The sequence below is a fragment of the Patiria miniata genome, unplaced genomic scaffold, assembly GCF_015706575.1.
Source record: "Patiria miniata isolate m_02_andy unplaced genomic scaffold, ASM1570657v1 HiC_scaffold_3, whole genome shotgun sequence".
Lineage (NCBI taxonomy): Eukaryota > Metazoa > Echinodermata > Asteroidea > Valvatida > Asterinidae > Patiria > Patiria miniata.
The window spans coordinates 4,090,965-4,107,378 of record NW_024037069.1 but is presented as its reverse complement, the minus strand read 5'-3'; the positions used below and the strand labels follow the sequence as shown (position 1 = coordinate 4,107,378).

Here is a 16,414-nt window from a genome sequence, read left to right as displayed (position 1 = left end):
CAGATGTTTAAAATGAAAAAGGACCATCAAGTCATGGGATCGGGCTGGATATCATCTGAATTGCTGACAGCACTGATTGCTATCGGTACGTCGTTATTAACCAATATTCTATTTGTGACCGGCCAGACTTAAATTTCTGTAATCATGCTGCCAGTTCCCGTCTGTAAAATATTTCTTTGTCGATGTCTAATATTTTTAGCATAAACAGCGATGCGAAAGTTGTCGAAGCATTGCGAGCGCCCTCTTGTGTTTTCCGTTGAATAGAGCATACCGAGTTGCGTAACAATTTGCATATGACATGCAGTGCGAAAAAGCCTTTTATTCCGTGCAGTGTTTCAAAAGCATAGGGCTTCGGACGCACATTCCGTGAATTTTTCGCTAGTTTTCTTGGAGAGTAAGCAAGCATGGGTAGGTCACTTGACTGCTTGTCGTTGCTGCTGCCAGCCACACCTTATTGCGAGCCAGCTTGTCTATATTTTGCTGTGTTTCTCACGTGGTTTTGCCATGGTTAGCACGCTGCCTGTGCATACACATATCGTGTACATGCATATCGTGTAGTTGCCCAAACATCCCGAGGCATAGGTACACGGGCCGCAACTGCTCCGGTAAGTGTTTCAACTTCGTAATTTTTGATGTTATCTTAAATAACACTTTACGACACATTTTTATGCCATAAAATAAATATCCCAGGTTGAAAGCCAAGTCTGTATGAAGATTGTTGTGCATAATATGACTTGAATTTTCGATACTGAACCTCCTGGTAATATTGACTGTACACTTGCACATACTTCGAAATAAGTAATTGGAGATTTAGAGATTTGGAGATTAATGTGTTGTAAAATTATTGCATAGCAAGTGCTTATGGAGATTATTTCTCCTTGATTAAATTGTTATGCCTTTAATATTTTTATGCCTCTTTAAGAAATGTACTTGTAAATTCGCAGCAAAAACATGTCTATGGAACAAATCAATGGAAATTGAGGTTTATAGAACCAGCAAAGCAATTTGTCATGATAAAAGATAACCAAGGATAAGGAGAGATGGTTATTTCAAATAATTAAATAATTGAATATTGGATTCATAGTCATTGTATATTTGTAAATAAATTAATTTCTATTCTTCTGTTTTCTGTTATTACAGACTGCTGAAGAATGAATGTCGTTTTTTTGTAATACAATTTTGATCAATTTATAGTGGAATATATACCCAGTGTCACTTTCAAATTTCTGCGTAACCTTTCCAGCTCGGTTACATATTTATATGGGTCTGTGGTATTTATTTGATTAATGAGTGGAGTGGTGTTGCTCCGTGGTCCGGAGCATCAAACTCAAATTATGTGGGAAATTGTTCAGGTTGTGGGTTCGAGTCCAGCCTGGGCTTGCGATGCATGTGTCCTTGGGCAAGACACTTTTCCTGACACAGGAATAAATAGTTAACTGCGAGGACAGAAGTGGTTCATGTTATTGATTTTGGCTGCTTTACACCTAAATGGCAGCATCGAGGTGTATACACCCAAAGGGCTGGAGCTGAGATAGTTGTTTTATGATCCCAACGAGAAGGGGTAATATTGATGTTAAGTGCTTTGAGAGGGAAAAAAAAGAGCAGTACTTTTTCACGACGTCGTGAAGTGTGAATTTAAGGCCTGAAAGGTTGTAAAGAACCCATCATATTTTAAGGTATTTTGCTTGATTCATCATTTGGCACAGGCTGGAGTTTTCGGAAAAGCATTTTTGTTTCATCTTGCAATTTCGGTGGAAATGTATATGATTATGTTGGATATTAAAACTGCTTTAAAATCAAAGTTGTTTCCAGACTGTGCATCATAAAACATTCAGTTCTAATGTGTTTGCATGTGTTTCATGCCGATCTGGGATATGTCCATGTTATCATTATATCTTGACTACTGGGCCATCCAGTAACGTACATCCAACGTACGTCGTATACTACCACATGGTGAACATGTACAATGTCGTTAAAGCTACAGTCCATCATTTGTAATTGGTGCATTTTGTTCGTTTGAAGCAACAAGAGAGTTCAAAATCTAATGAAGGATACTGAGCAACTAACCTGATGAAGTTTCAGCTAAGCTTCAGCTGTACATTCCGAGAAAAAAACAGCATTCTAAGATCTCAATTTCAAATCAAAAGTTACTAAATCATGTTTTGAATTGTTTTGAATTGCAGCTATACGCGACGTCGCGCACTGATCCGACGAATTATAACAACCGCGCGCGCGTGTGCGTCGTTCCAATACTAAGCGCGCTGCGCTGAATAACAAAACGAACTACTAATTTAAATTGTCCTACGGTGCCTCTTAAGAATCACCTTTGGAAATGCCTTCTTTCGTTGATTGCTTCAAAATGACAACTTCCCAGGAAGAATAATTTCACAGGGAGTTTAGTTCCCTTACTATCTTTCAACCAAGGTTGTTTTTCAGCAATAATTATGCCAGATACTTTTTGGATGGCTGCAAATGATGGACTATAGCTTTAAGGTGGTGGTTCCTCAGTTTGGTCTATATTTGTCTGCTCATTAGATGTCGCATCACATTAACTTTTCCAGCAGCAGGCTTAGAAATATTGTTGCTAGGAGGCTCCCCTGTGATGCCTGGGACTGCCGGTTGCGTAGCCAGAAATCTTGTATGTGATTATTTTGAAACCTTGTATGTGAAAGCGGCAGCTCAGGAATGCTGCCGCTTTCAGGGAATTTGTGAAAATAGTAAAAATACCAAACAAACATCGATGGAAAAAGAGAATTTCTGCAAATTAATTCACAGAACGGGATCTTCATTTTCTGTGTATGTATTTTCCATTGAAATGACGAGATTGCAAAACTCGAACCTGTTGAGAAACATCGCAGCGTGTTTCTGCAGTAGTGCAGAATTTTCGGCCACGTGGGATGGGCCGTTCACAGTGAAGCAATGCACACTGTCACTGACACTGCGCCGTGTGTACGGCGCGATGTACGGCCGACCAGACTGAATGTTTGCGGCGCTAGCGGCCGTGATGTACGTTAGGCATAATTGTGGAATGACCCACCTCAAATATATTTTTAATTAGGTGAGGCAAGTTTTAATCACTTTTGATGGTCAGTCTTGATAATTTTTGTGGTGCAAATGAGAATAATCCAGGCACAAAACGATTCCTTGCTTTACTACAACAAATATAGAACTGGTGAAATAATTTGTCCAACAATACTACCGACGTTATTTTGAAAGGCATGTTATCGGAAGCAGAAGTGATTTAAGGTTACAATTTTGATTTTTTTTTTACAAAAATATTAAAAGATCTTCTCTGAAATGCTCTAAAATGCACCAGAAGCTTCTAAAGGGCCATTCAGAATTTTCAATGTTTTAACATTTCGATCTTTTTTCTAAATTGTGGGTGGGTGGGTCAAGCTAAATAATTGAAAATCGAAATTCACTTTCCATGGAAAAAGATAAAAAAAGAAAAGAAAGATAGATCTTTTGAACTGCCTGAACTACGCGCAAGCGTTCCGATATCGCGATGCGTGTTTCTTTTCCAACTTCGTCCCATGTATGTACTGTACATGTACGTCATGTACGTGTAAACCCACTGTGGCATGAGAGGGTGGTGGTTTTTCAGTAGACTTGGACGCCGGGCGTTTGTAGCGGTTAGGCCGTGCAGAGGCAGCAGGGTACCAGGTGTACTAGATCGGCTCTATAACACGCCGCGGGCGTCGATTACCAATCGCTATAAAAACTGGACTATTCAACCACTGGACTCCAAGACTACGAGGATCGCAGCCTGTGATGTGATGTCTGCCCAAACCTGATGTTTTTCTTTCGCTCGTACCCCCAGCCCTGCAAACAGGGGGGGGGGGGTAAAAAGTTTTTTTTCAGTTACAGGGAAGGTTAAGTCGGACGGTATTTTAGATGGCCCAATAATAAAGGCTCAAAAGAATGCAAACAAATGTGAAGTTTTATTAACTTCTTTGTTGGGTAGTTGATAATGTTACTGTTAGGGCTATTGGTATACCTGCTCATGCTTTTCAATATCCACACCGAAACTTGGTTTTAAATTTGGTTATGAGACATCCAACGAAAAAAAAAACCAACTACCGATTCACGATTGTTACAATTGTATATAAATGTAGCCAGCCTCGCTGATCTGAAAGTAGATAACCAGTGGCCAGCTGTGCGTGACATAGTTTAGCAGTGCGTCTTTCCTGAGATCAACCACGTGGTGGCCCGGGGACATTATTTAGTCCATGGGTTGGTTGGTGGGTCCAGGTGTGATCGTTTATTCAGGAATATTTCCTTCACTCACTCCATCAGACGTCACTGTTGCACATTTCCCATTAAATACACAAAACTATCAAACATGTACATGTAACTCTAATTTCCGAGACGTCTTCTCGATTTGTTTAGCATTTTAACAAGTTAAATCACTATCCATCTTCAACTATACATCGCCTGCAAGAGATGAGAAAACAACAAACTTTTTTTTTTATTGCAACATTTCCAAAGTCTAAATTTCAGTGTGGCCGATGTTTCTTCGGATATTATTTGAGCAGTTGTCACTATCCACCGTCGTCACCGCACAGGTCTATTGTCTACCATGCTGTGGGCACCCAGCGTGACCATTTCATTGTGCTGTTGTTAGGCAATTTCGGGTGTGATCCCGCGGTCGGAACGCCCGCGAACGCAGGCGCCCGGCGGGATTAGGAACAATAGGCCCGTTCCTCCCGTGTTCTCGCGTCGGAAAGGGAAAAAATCCTTTTGATCTCCTCCCTAAAGTGTTTGACGTGTACGTCTGGATTTACAGAATGGTCCTGCTATGAAAAGTGGTTCAACTTTTATCTTGTATGGACTCCAACATTTGACTTTTATCTTCCCTAACAAATGTGCAGTACATGTAACCATTCTGCCGAGACAGAGGGCGCTCATCATGAACGGACGTATGTAGTGCCAGCTCCGTGAGAATCAGAGCAAAACCTCGATTTTTCTCCATCTCTTCATATTGTTTATCCGTTTTATGTACGCTTCCACAAACATCCTGCTAATATACTCTCTCTTGCTGAGTTTTTGATATCATCATGCCTCCAAGAAAGGAGAAAAAAGGATCTGTTTCAGCTGAACTATCAAGCTCCAGTGTTCCCGCGCCAAGTCAGTCAGGTGACCAGTCGCCCACCGCCAGTTCCCCAAGCCCTTCGGCCAGTGAGATCGCTGGTCTGCGGCAGGACATCATGGTCCTGGCAGCTGATCTTCATGGTAAGCTTGACAAAGTTATCAAGAATCAACAAGATCTCCTTACCAGAATGGAGAAAATGGAGGCCAATCATGAAGAGATGGAGAAATCCCTTGACTTTACATCACGATCCATCGAAGATATTCAAAAGAAAAATGTTTCGATGTCCGACGATCTATCCAAGATGGCGTCTCAAATGAAAGAAGCCCAAACAAAGATCGTCCAGCTTGAAGAGGCTAATCTGCACCTCGAACGCTACTCCCGAGGGTTCAACTTACGATTTGGGGGTATACCAGAAACTGTGAACGAGAATCCGTCATACCCCCTTCAGAAGGTGAAGGAGATCCTATCTACCAAATTCAACATGGCGGACATTAAGGTAGAATACGAACATCGGTCTGGTCGCGCACCCAAACTACTTTCTGAAATGTCGCAGAAACCTCGCCATATCCTGGTCAAGTTCCTGTACCGACCTGAACGTCTGGCGATTTTGAAGCATGCCAAGTCTTCTCTAAGCACCACTGGTATGTTTGTACTTCAGGACTTGCCTGCCGCCGATCTTGTGAAGAAGAGATCCTTGAGAGAGCTCATGAAGAACGCATATGACTCTGGACACAAAGTCGTATTCCGAAACGGCGATCTCTTCATTGATGGACAGAAGCACAACGCGTCTTTTAAGTTATAGACAAAATCGTCCTTCATGGACAGCTCGGACACCAGATGTAAAGTAATTACAATTAACTTATTGTGATTCTCTTGATTTGCATTGCCTTTTTTTCATGTCAAAGTTAACTTGTTTATCTGTGTTTTCATTGTACATAATGTCTCACTGTAGTGTTTGTGTGTTTACAATCGTCATGGATACGTGTACCACTGACTTTAAACGTCTCACAGCTGTAGAAAGGCATTCTTTTGATGAGGTCTGTTTAGCACTCTCAATCGACCCCCCCCCCCCCTCCTGTGTATGGCTAGTTGTAGATTATGTAACCAACACAATTCGTGTTTCCAACATGCACTGCCGTTTAATCATTTGGGTGACGATCAAGATTTCTTACTAGCTCTCCTGGAATTGAAAACTGATCACAGAATTGATACTCAGAGACTCTCAGATATGCACTTCAATCCGCTCATTTTCAACAACCAATTTGGTGGCAACTCTGATATTGATCCTGATGCAAACTTTTTCTCTGACATACACAATCACCCATCTGACTACTTATTCTGTGATCAGTTTAATGCAATGTATGACAAAGATGTTAAACAAAGCAAGTTCTCTACCTTTCATTTGAATCTAGAAGCTTTAACAAAAACTTCGATGCCATTGGTGACTATCTTAGTCTTCTGAACATTGACTTTTCAGTTCTTGGTTTTACCGAAACTTGGCTCCACAAAGATAGTCCACCATACGAGGTTACAGTTTTCTTGGTAAAAATAGAGCTGACAAAAGAGGTGGAGGAGTTGCTTTGTATGTTCATAATTCGCTTAATTTCAAAACGAGGGGTGACTTATCTATAAACAGTGATATCTGTGAGTCACTTTTTATCGAAATATCTTCTCCAGGTCACAAAAATATCATTGCAGGGGTGTTATACAAGCCACCTTCAGTCAACCAAGCTGATTTCATTGAATGTTTTGATGGCCTTGTACATTCAATTAATCAGGAAGACAAACTCACCTTTTTAATGGGCGATTTTAACATAGATCTTCTGCAATATGAATCGCATCAGGCCACTCATGATTTTGTGAACAGCTTGTTCAGCAACTACCAAATTCCATTAATAAACAAACCTACCCGGATCACAGAAACCACTGCTACTCTTATTGATAACATCTTCTCCAACAATATTGATTGCAATATTTCCAGTGGAATCTTGTTTGCTGACATTACTGATCATTTGCCAGTGTTCCAAATATCTACCTTCAATACTCACCAAACTCCAGCGAGATCTAAACAGTATGTGAGAAGGGAGATCAATACTTGTAATATTGCCTCTTTTTCTAATGAACTGAATTCAACATTTTATTCGATGGACAGTGCGGGTTTAGAAGCAACCACTCTACTGATATGGCACTTATTGACATGGTCAATAAAATCAGTAAAGGTTTTGAGACTAATTCCAGTTCTGTAGGCATCTTTTTAGACCTCTCCAAAGCCTTTGACACGATAAATCATGACATCCCAAGGGGCACTCCGCTAGACTGGTTTACTAGCTATCTCTGCAACAGAGCTCAGTATACCAGAATTGGTTGTTCTAACTCTGCTACCGACACTTTTACTTGTGGAGTACCCCAAGGATCACTTCTAGGGCCGTTGTTGTTTTCTTTGTACATAAATGGTATTTGTTATTCATCTAAGTTTCTTTCGTTTATTTTGTTTGCCGATGACACCAATGTTTTTTATTCTGACGACAATGCTACTCTTGCTTCCATCATTAATTTCATCAACATTGAAATGGGTAATGTTGCCACCTGGCTCCAAGCCAATAGACTCTCTCTTAACTTGGACAAATGTAACTACATGATTTTTCATAAAAAGTCAAATATTTCTCCCCCCCCTGGTTGCCAAGTTGAGATTAATGGAGTTCCTATTTAGCAGGTGTCTCATACCAAATTTCTTGGTGTTCATGTTGATAGTAGTCTTACCTGGAAGTTTCACATAAAAGAGATTGAAAACAAATTTTCTAAAAGTATTGGTGTCATCGGCAGGCTTAAACATATTCTCCCATGTAATATTTTACGCACTCTGTATTGTTCATTGATTCTACCACATTTAACTTACTGTAACATTGTTTGGGCAAATAACTTTCATTCTAGAATTGACAAATTAGTGAAATTGCAAAAAAAAGCTGTCCGTATTATCTCCCAGGCTCAATTTAGAGATCACACCACGCCGTTATTTCGCAAATTTAATCTTCTCACTCTTGCCAATATCAATTGCCTCCAACAAAATATTTTCATGTTCAAATTCTTCAATAATGTACTTCCTCCAACTCTGCATAATCTTTTTCAGTTAAACAGATCTGTTCACAGTCATAATACTCGGTCTTCTTCTAAAGTTCACATTCCACTGGTTAAAACCACTCTCTCTCAACTTTTTATTACGTTCTCAGGCCCTAAAAACTGGAATAGTCTTCCCTTACCACTTTCTGAATGTAAATCACTCGCTCTTTTCAAACACAAACTGAAGTCTTTGTTAATCTACCAGTCACCTCAGTAAGCCCCACTTACTTCACTTTTCTGATCTTGGTTTATTATTGTTTTCTTATTGAATCATATCTTTTCTTATCTTAGTCGTCGTACACGTATACACACTGTTTGTGTTTTTGTTATAGGTGTTGTTATGTTTATTCGTTTATTGTGAAGCTGTTACTTTGTTTTGTTTTTTGTAAACAGGCTGTTCCTTGACAAGCCCCGCTTTTTTGGAACGTGCCTCCACATTTGTCTATATTTATTGTATTTTTCTTTATGATCATGTGGAAATGAATGTTACTTTGAATTGAATTGAAAGTATTTCATAGGGTCCAAATTCTATACTACATTGGCCAATTCTTGTGATGAATTGGCATTCGTATACGTGCAATTGCCAGTAGGTTTCTTGTCTTTGACTAGTATTTAATTTAACGTTTCTGCGATATAACTGAAAACAAACTCGGCATGGCAAGAACTTGGATACGCCTTGCTCCATAGTCCCCTCACACTTCTTGCCCTATATGCAGTTTCAAACTATTTTCACTCGTTTGGTTGTTTCTTTATTTTTCTCACTGAATAATGCAGTCGTCAGTTCGGTCTCAGCCCGAATCTGTACTCTGATGATTGACCTAGACTCACGCGGTTGCGGCCAGCGCATGGGGAGATTTGTCCTGCCACCAGGCGATCCTCTCACCTGTACAGGGGTCAGACTGGGCGGTCATTACCACCGCTACGCGCCTGAGATGCAGGGACAGGATCCACCGTTGTATATGGACATGCTGCCGGAGGTGACTGCTGAGGTCATCGGCCGTTGGTTCAACTGCACTGAGAGCAAACTGGAGGAGTCAACGCTCGGAGTCATGACACCAGTTTTCAGCACCACCCCTGAGCCGTCGATGCCGCCTGCAGATTGTCAAGAGATCTTGGATGCTGGTCAGAACACAAGCGGAGTATATACCATCCGGCACAAACGCCAGAATATGCAGGTCTACTGCCGCATGGAGTCGGGGAAAGGATACATAGTGAGTAAAGTTACTTATTTTCTCAGAATCATTCTGTATTTTACAATTATAACATGGTTGAAAGATATTTTGGCAAATTAGCTCCGAAATGTATTTGACATTGACAAAAAAAGAATACTTCAGGCAATTGTGTTTTCAACTTGTTGCACTGAGTACTGTTGTTGGTACTAAGGAAATGCAATCTAAAAGAACGTCCGTGCATACGCGTACAGTTGATAACTGAACCAGTGACGATTATTAACAAACATGCGCTTAAGCTAACGGGAAGTTGGAAGTTGCACCATATACAAACTAAATATATTTCATTATGATCCTGTAATCATCAATTTGTTTATTGTCATTAATAATAAAAATGCGATTAAAGCTACTTAACTTCCAGCCTTATATTCTACCCCAAATAAAATGAAAGGTTTAGCTACGAACAGACTAATTAATGGTTAATGGATTTTTTAGTTAATGTCTGAAATGTCCAGTGTTGTTCGTGGGTGTGCCTGTGTTTTTTAAGTTTGTTTGCCAACTCCAAAAAAAATGACTTCAACTTGTGTTCTGAAACGCAGTTCCACCAATTAAGAAAAAGTCCTTGATTTTGCTTAGAACAGCATAATTGATTCCTTAATGTTAAACCCGAACAAGGATAAAGCGATGATGGTAAACGTGTCCCAGTTTTACCGTCACTCATATCGTTTCTGACAGGTGTTTCAGAGACGCCAAGACGGCTCGGTGAGCTTCAACCGAACCTGGCAGGAGTACGCCGAGGGATTCGGGAATCTGACCGGAGAGTTTTGGCTGGGCAACCAGAAGCTGCATAGTCTGACTCGTAACTTGGAGTTGGAGCTGGTCATCACCCTGAATGCATTCGATGGGGATGAAGCCCGTGTTCGTTATGACATTTTCAACGTATACACTTCTCAGGGCAAATACGGGCTTTATTTCGATGGCTTCAGTGAGGAGAGTGGAGATGCAGGTATACAGAAACCCCTTGTTTTCATAAGCTTCACTTTGAGACTGCTCCTATCTAACATAGTATGTATTGCACTGTTGTTTATAATTGTATACGATATAATTCTGGTACAACTGCGCTGCTGTCATCTAATCACACAAAAAAACCACGATAAAACCATATTATACAGACTGTTGAATTGCAGGCAATAATCTGTTTCTGTGTCTCCCAAATGGATGTTTCATTCGGCCGTTTGTCTATATACATGTACTGATATAACACACGAATTACGAATGTTCAAAATCAGTAGCGTATAACAAAAAAAATTCAGGGATGTTTACCGCAATTTTTTTTCAAAACGTCCAGCCGATAGAAACGCATAAAGCGGACAGGAAGCAGGGTTAAAACTGTTGTTGAATAAATTGTTTGGTGCCAAGGCAGCAATTACATCATGAACACTATAGATCCAAGTTGTTTGTGTAGACTGAATTCACCGTGTAATAAAGCCTGTTAACAATGTTGTTTTACTCTGTATAAGTAGTTATACTAGTTTTACAATATATTGTATTAATCTTATAATATTTGCTATTCCAATGATTTTCAATTATTATCTGTGAGTCATTGCTTCGTCGCCGTAGTGAACCAGGTTTGCTATACAGCTAAGAGATGAGCTACGGTGACGTCGCATTTAATTATTACTTTTACCGATAACCCAGGTGGTTCCTTTTAAATATTCTTTGTTACTTATAAATAAATAAATACAAGCCTTACTTAATTTTCACTGGCAAAAATACTGCCCAGGTTATCTAATTATTTAAAGAGAAAAGCTAGTCTAATTTTATTTCCCTTTGGCAAAGTTAGCCACAGAAATTTTATCTTTTTTGGCAATGTAAGCCACAGAAATTTTATCTTTAAGGCAAAGTTAGCAACATAAATTTTCAATTTATTATTCAATTAACTAATTTGGCATCCACTAAAATTCCATTGTATTGTACAGTATTGTATTGTGTTTGTAATGTATTGTATTTGTATACATGTTTGAAGTCATTTTTTGTTGTATGCAGGGCCCCAATGGAAACCAGTTTCGAACTGTTTGGGCATACCTTGGCTAAAAAAATGTAATAAATAAATAAACAAACAAATAAACAGATTAAGGCGACCATGCAAAAAACCAAGGCCACCATGCCTAACAAAAAAAAATGAAAAGAAAGGAATCCATTCAAATGTCATTTTAATAAGTAGTCCCTTTATGACATGTCCATGCAGCATTCGTTATCCATTAATGTACTTATACAAGGTCTGACGATCTTTCCTTTTTTATGCACACAGGGGATTCACTCGCGATACATCGTTTCGACTACTTCTCAACTCTAGATAAAGACCATGACGACACCTTCGGGGAAAACTGCGCTGAGAAATTTCACGGAGGCTGGTGGTTCGAACGCTGCGGTAGCTATATCAGCTTGTTCTTCAAGAGCAACCTGAACGGCTTGTACTACAAAAACGCAGCAGTCGATGATTACATGGGGATACAGTGGGTCACCTGGAAGGGTAAAGCAGTCTCTCTTAAAGGGTGTGAAATGATGACACGACCCAAATGGTAAGCGTTACCGGTAATAGAAAGGACCCATAATGAGACAAGAGTGCAACGAGGGGGATGTTACGGGGCCCAAAACTAAGTTCGGAATATTTTGGATAAAGAACATTGATTTCGCTCTAGGCCTATATAATGTTTTGGGGCAACTTAGTAGGAAAGATGGTTTGAAAACAAATATCCCACGTTTAAGAAACATTACCAGTAACAGCAAGTTCACTAACAAAATAAAAAAAAAACCAATGGTCTGTTCGTGCCATTTTTGAGTTTCACCCCCCCCTAAAAAAGGCTTTACAAATATCAAATTACATGAAACTAATTAAGTTTTCGCACGACATAGACTTGTCCATGCCCCTCTTTTAAAATCGATAATGTCTGGACCAGGTACCATTGTACTCGCAATCGAAAGTTTTTATCGTAACATTGAACCATGTAAACGTTAACATTTGTCAGGCAAAAAAAAACAATGATTTTGTTGGCGAGCACATTTAATCTGAATGGGAAACCAACATTTCAATCGATACGGCACTGGTACGGTTTTCTGAGGTTACAGGCTCACGTCCACCTTTTCTCTGTTAAGCTGTACTCTGATCGAGAAGTGAACGCAGGTAAGCAGTGTTGTAATACTCGCACTCGGTACTCGTACTCGTACTCGTGTACTTTTTTTGGAGTACTCATACTCGTACTCCAATGTCAAAGTACTCGTACTCGAAATAACGGTACTTGTACTCGGGCAGCAAAGTACTCGTACTTGACATGTCGAAATTGTACTCGATTATTAAAATACTAGTACTCAAATAGCAGTACTCGGGGGATGATATAGCTTAATTCAACTACCACGAGGACCTTATTTTATAGATGCTTTCAGTTTGAAATGGTTGATTGGCTTGTGGAGAAATCGAGATTTCCTGATTTGCCTCTGTGCAAGTACAGTCCGGATAAACACATTTAACAGCTAGCCATGAGTGGGTCTATACATCGGTCTGACTGGGCCTGGGCCAATTACGCACAATGAACCATTTGCCGTATGGCCGTATTCGGAAATGCAAGTACTCGTACTCGTACTCGGAAGTACAACTACTCGTTCTCGGAGACCCATTCTTGTACTCGGAGGTACTTGTACTCGTACTCGGCAACCTAAGTACTCGGCAGTACTCGGTACTCGGAAAAAAATACTGGACTACAACACTGAGGTTAAGTCAGTTAACCACATGGGTTAACCATTCGCCACGGGTTAACCATCGAACCATTGTTTCTAAATTCTCTCTACCAAATCTCTCAAATATCGATATTCAAAAAATGACATATTTACTGATTGTATTCGTAACACGGTACAAGTCACGAGGCGTATTGGCATCGGGAATTGGGCCCCGGGGCATCGTCGGCAATGCAAGACCATCCCCAACAAGAGTCGATTCTCATCCGATACCTGCAGATTGGCAATCTTATTACATACTTAATTATTTGTGTGCGTATTTTATTTATTGCAGTGCGTATTTTTGAAACGGTTATGTGCGAAATATTAATAACTCTTGTTTTCATTATACTCAAACTCCAAAAAAGTAGACAGACACCAAAGTTGTGTGTATGTGCTGCAGCTTCAAATTTATTTTAAGAAAATCCACCGGAATACCAAAACGTTGGGCAAACCGGAACATTAGGCGGTACTCCTGACCACCGTAAATCATCAATGAATAATGATATCTACAGGCTACATGTACATGTGTTCCGATAGTGATACCAATACAAGATTACCGGAATACCAAAAAAGGTAGGGCGAACCGGAAACATAGAGGTTACACCCAAACTCACAAAGGACTCAATGATAACAGTAGGCACTACATGTATATGGATAGTGATACCCAAGACCATTATCCACATAAACCATCAACAAAGAATGCAACCAGTGACTCAACGATAACATTAACCACAATATAGACAGTGATACCCATGACCACTATCCACACAAACCATCAAAAGGAACGCAACAGTATGAATGTTCTTTACTCAATAAAAATCGCTACAGTAAAACCATCGACCATAAAGGTCAACAAATTAGTTATTCCAGAAAACTTTCTTAGAATAGTAAATTACAATCAAATGTTCCAACCGCTGGAATATACGGCCGGTATAATCCGTGTGGGATGTCACGGGCTATTTGTTACACATTTGTGTTTACAATAAGGATAAACTCCCAGGTATGGTAGGGAATGGGCCGTGTGGCACATCCCGGCGCTATATTGTTACATTACAAAATTACTAGCCCATGAAACTTTAGACGTATATGTACAAGCGAAAATGTCCCATCCCATTGAAGTCAGCTAATTCCATATCCAAACAAGATTGGGTGTTCGACTTCTTATTTGGCACGAAAAAAACGCAACCTCTTTCCCAACCGAACCAGTTGCAACACATTACCAAGGAAGGATTGTAGGGGAGGAGGAGAGAATTTTTTTTTCAAACTAAACTTTCACGTTTGTCTTTTGAAGCCGCGACATAAAATGACACACACACATATATCAATACGCATTCGTGCCTACGGATTGGCCTAGCATTTTGGCGGCAACCCACTAACGATGATTGGCTGCCTACAATCCCAACACTAATGGTTGCCTAGAATCCCGACTGCTGCTATAAAATGCGAGCTATTCATGTTACGCCCGCAATCGTGAGATATAAGACGGCTAGCATGGAAATTTGCACACGGCACCAAACCAATGTTTTCCGTTGAGTAGAATGGATTTTATCATACGTGATACAATTTCTTATAGCCATTCATAAAATGTTTCTTGATTTTGTGAACAATTGTGATTTTGTTGATTATTTGTGGTACATGTAGATTCAGTTTATTTGATGTTTTAACAGCAGGATATCAATTGTCAACACTTACCCGAAGAGAGCGGATCGGAATCTGTTCCCTTTTCATTTGCTTTATTAGAAAAACATGACAATTATTTTCTCTTTTGTTATCAAGCAATCGGTCCATAACGGAGCTGCCTGCAGATTGTCAAGAGATCTTGGATGCTGGTCAGAGCGCTAGCGGTGTGTATACCATCCAGTACGCATGCCAGATTATGCAAGTCTACTGCCGCATGGAGCCGGAGTCGGGGAAAGGATACATAGTGAGTTATTTTTTTTTTTTTTCAAAACCATGCTGTATTTCGCAAGTCAAATGTGGTGGATGGATTGTGGATTTTGCTCCCAGCGGAATTTGAATTTAGAAATATTTTTTAGGTAAACAAATCCAGTACCACTCGCTATGGAAAAGCAGTATGACCACTGTAAAACAATGTTAGTCCGTGCACACGGGTGCCGTTAAGTATTGAATCAGTAATTGTAATTAAGTGTAACAAAATCAACCATGAATTGGGAAATCGCACCATACAAACTGTATGTTTCACTTGTCCCTGCCATCTACAAAGTCCAATTTGTTGTACAAAACTGTGATTCTATCGAAATTAGTTATATTGGCTCCCAAGCTCCATATTTTCTGTAGTGGAATTAAACAATTTCATTTAAAAAAAATGTGTTTTAAAGGCTTGTTAATTATGTCCTCAGTTTATGTCTATGTTACTTTTTTTAACTGGTGTTCTAGATCAAATGTACCTCGTCGTATGAACATGTTTTGAACCGCGCTTGGCAAAGCGTCCGATTACATTTAATCCCACAAACCTATAAGATATTTCTGGGTAAGTGGATCCAGTATTAATTCTCATTATTACCGTCACTCATATCTTTTCTGACAGGTGTTTCAGAGACGCCAGGACGGCTCGGTGAGCTTCAACCGAACCTGGCAGGAGTACGCCGAGGGATTCGGGGATCTGGCTGGAGAGTTCTGGCTGGGCAACCAGAAGGTGCACATTTTGACTGGTAACACGTGGTGGGAGCTGGTCATCACTCTGAGGGCGTTCGATGGGGATGAGGCCCGTATTCGTTATGGGTACTTCAAGATAACCCGATCTGAGTACAATTACCGGCTTCGTGTCCAAACCTTCATTGCGGAGAATGGAGATGCAGGTACTTAATACCCGGAACTTTCAGTATCCTTCCCTTTAGGACCTCTCTCATGAGTCTTGCACTGTTTTCTACGATATCAATTTAGGTTTAACTGCGTTGTTCTCATCTAATTATCCTAAAATTAATAAACCGATAAAACCTGATTTCTGATCGTTTGAATATGCAGGCAATAATCTGGATCTACTCCTATTCCAAAAGAACGCCCTATTCCGCCGCTTGCCTATTAATCCAACCCACGAATTAACCTTCATGTGGATCTATGTCCAAAATCAGAAGCGTAACAAACATTTATCCACGGAGGTTTTAATGGGAACAACTCGTAAAAAAGGTTGAATGCACTGTTGAAACTGTTGAAAAGTTTGTTCGATATCCATGTAACATTTTATTAGTAATTATATCATGAACAGATCAATGTGACGATGTCTAAAACAGAAAAGTAGAGA

The 16,414-nt window shown here is 39.9% G+C and overlaps 1 protein-coding gene across 1 annotated transcript; it reads left to right on the top strand.

Moving 5' to 3' along the window:
• Positions 1–522: 522 nt before the first annotated feature.
• On the top strand, positions 523–16,004 carry LOC119738281 (techylectin-5B-like). Its single transcript, XM_038213119.1, has 6 exons — positions 523–605; positions 8,984–9,420; positions 10,114–10,384; positions 11,690–11,960; positions 14,929–15,076; positions 15,701–16,004. The coding sequence occupies exons 2-6, from the start codon at positions 9,019–9,021 to the stop codon at positions 15,977–15,979; spliced, it is 1,371 nt and encodes a 456-aa protein (XP_038069047.1). The 5' UTR covers positions 523–605; positions 8,984–9,018; the 3' UTR covers positions 15,980–16,004.
• Positions 16,005–16,414: the final 410 nt, after the last annotated feature.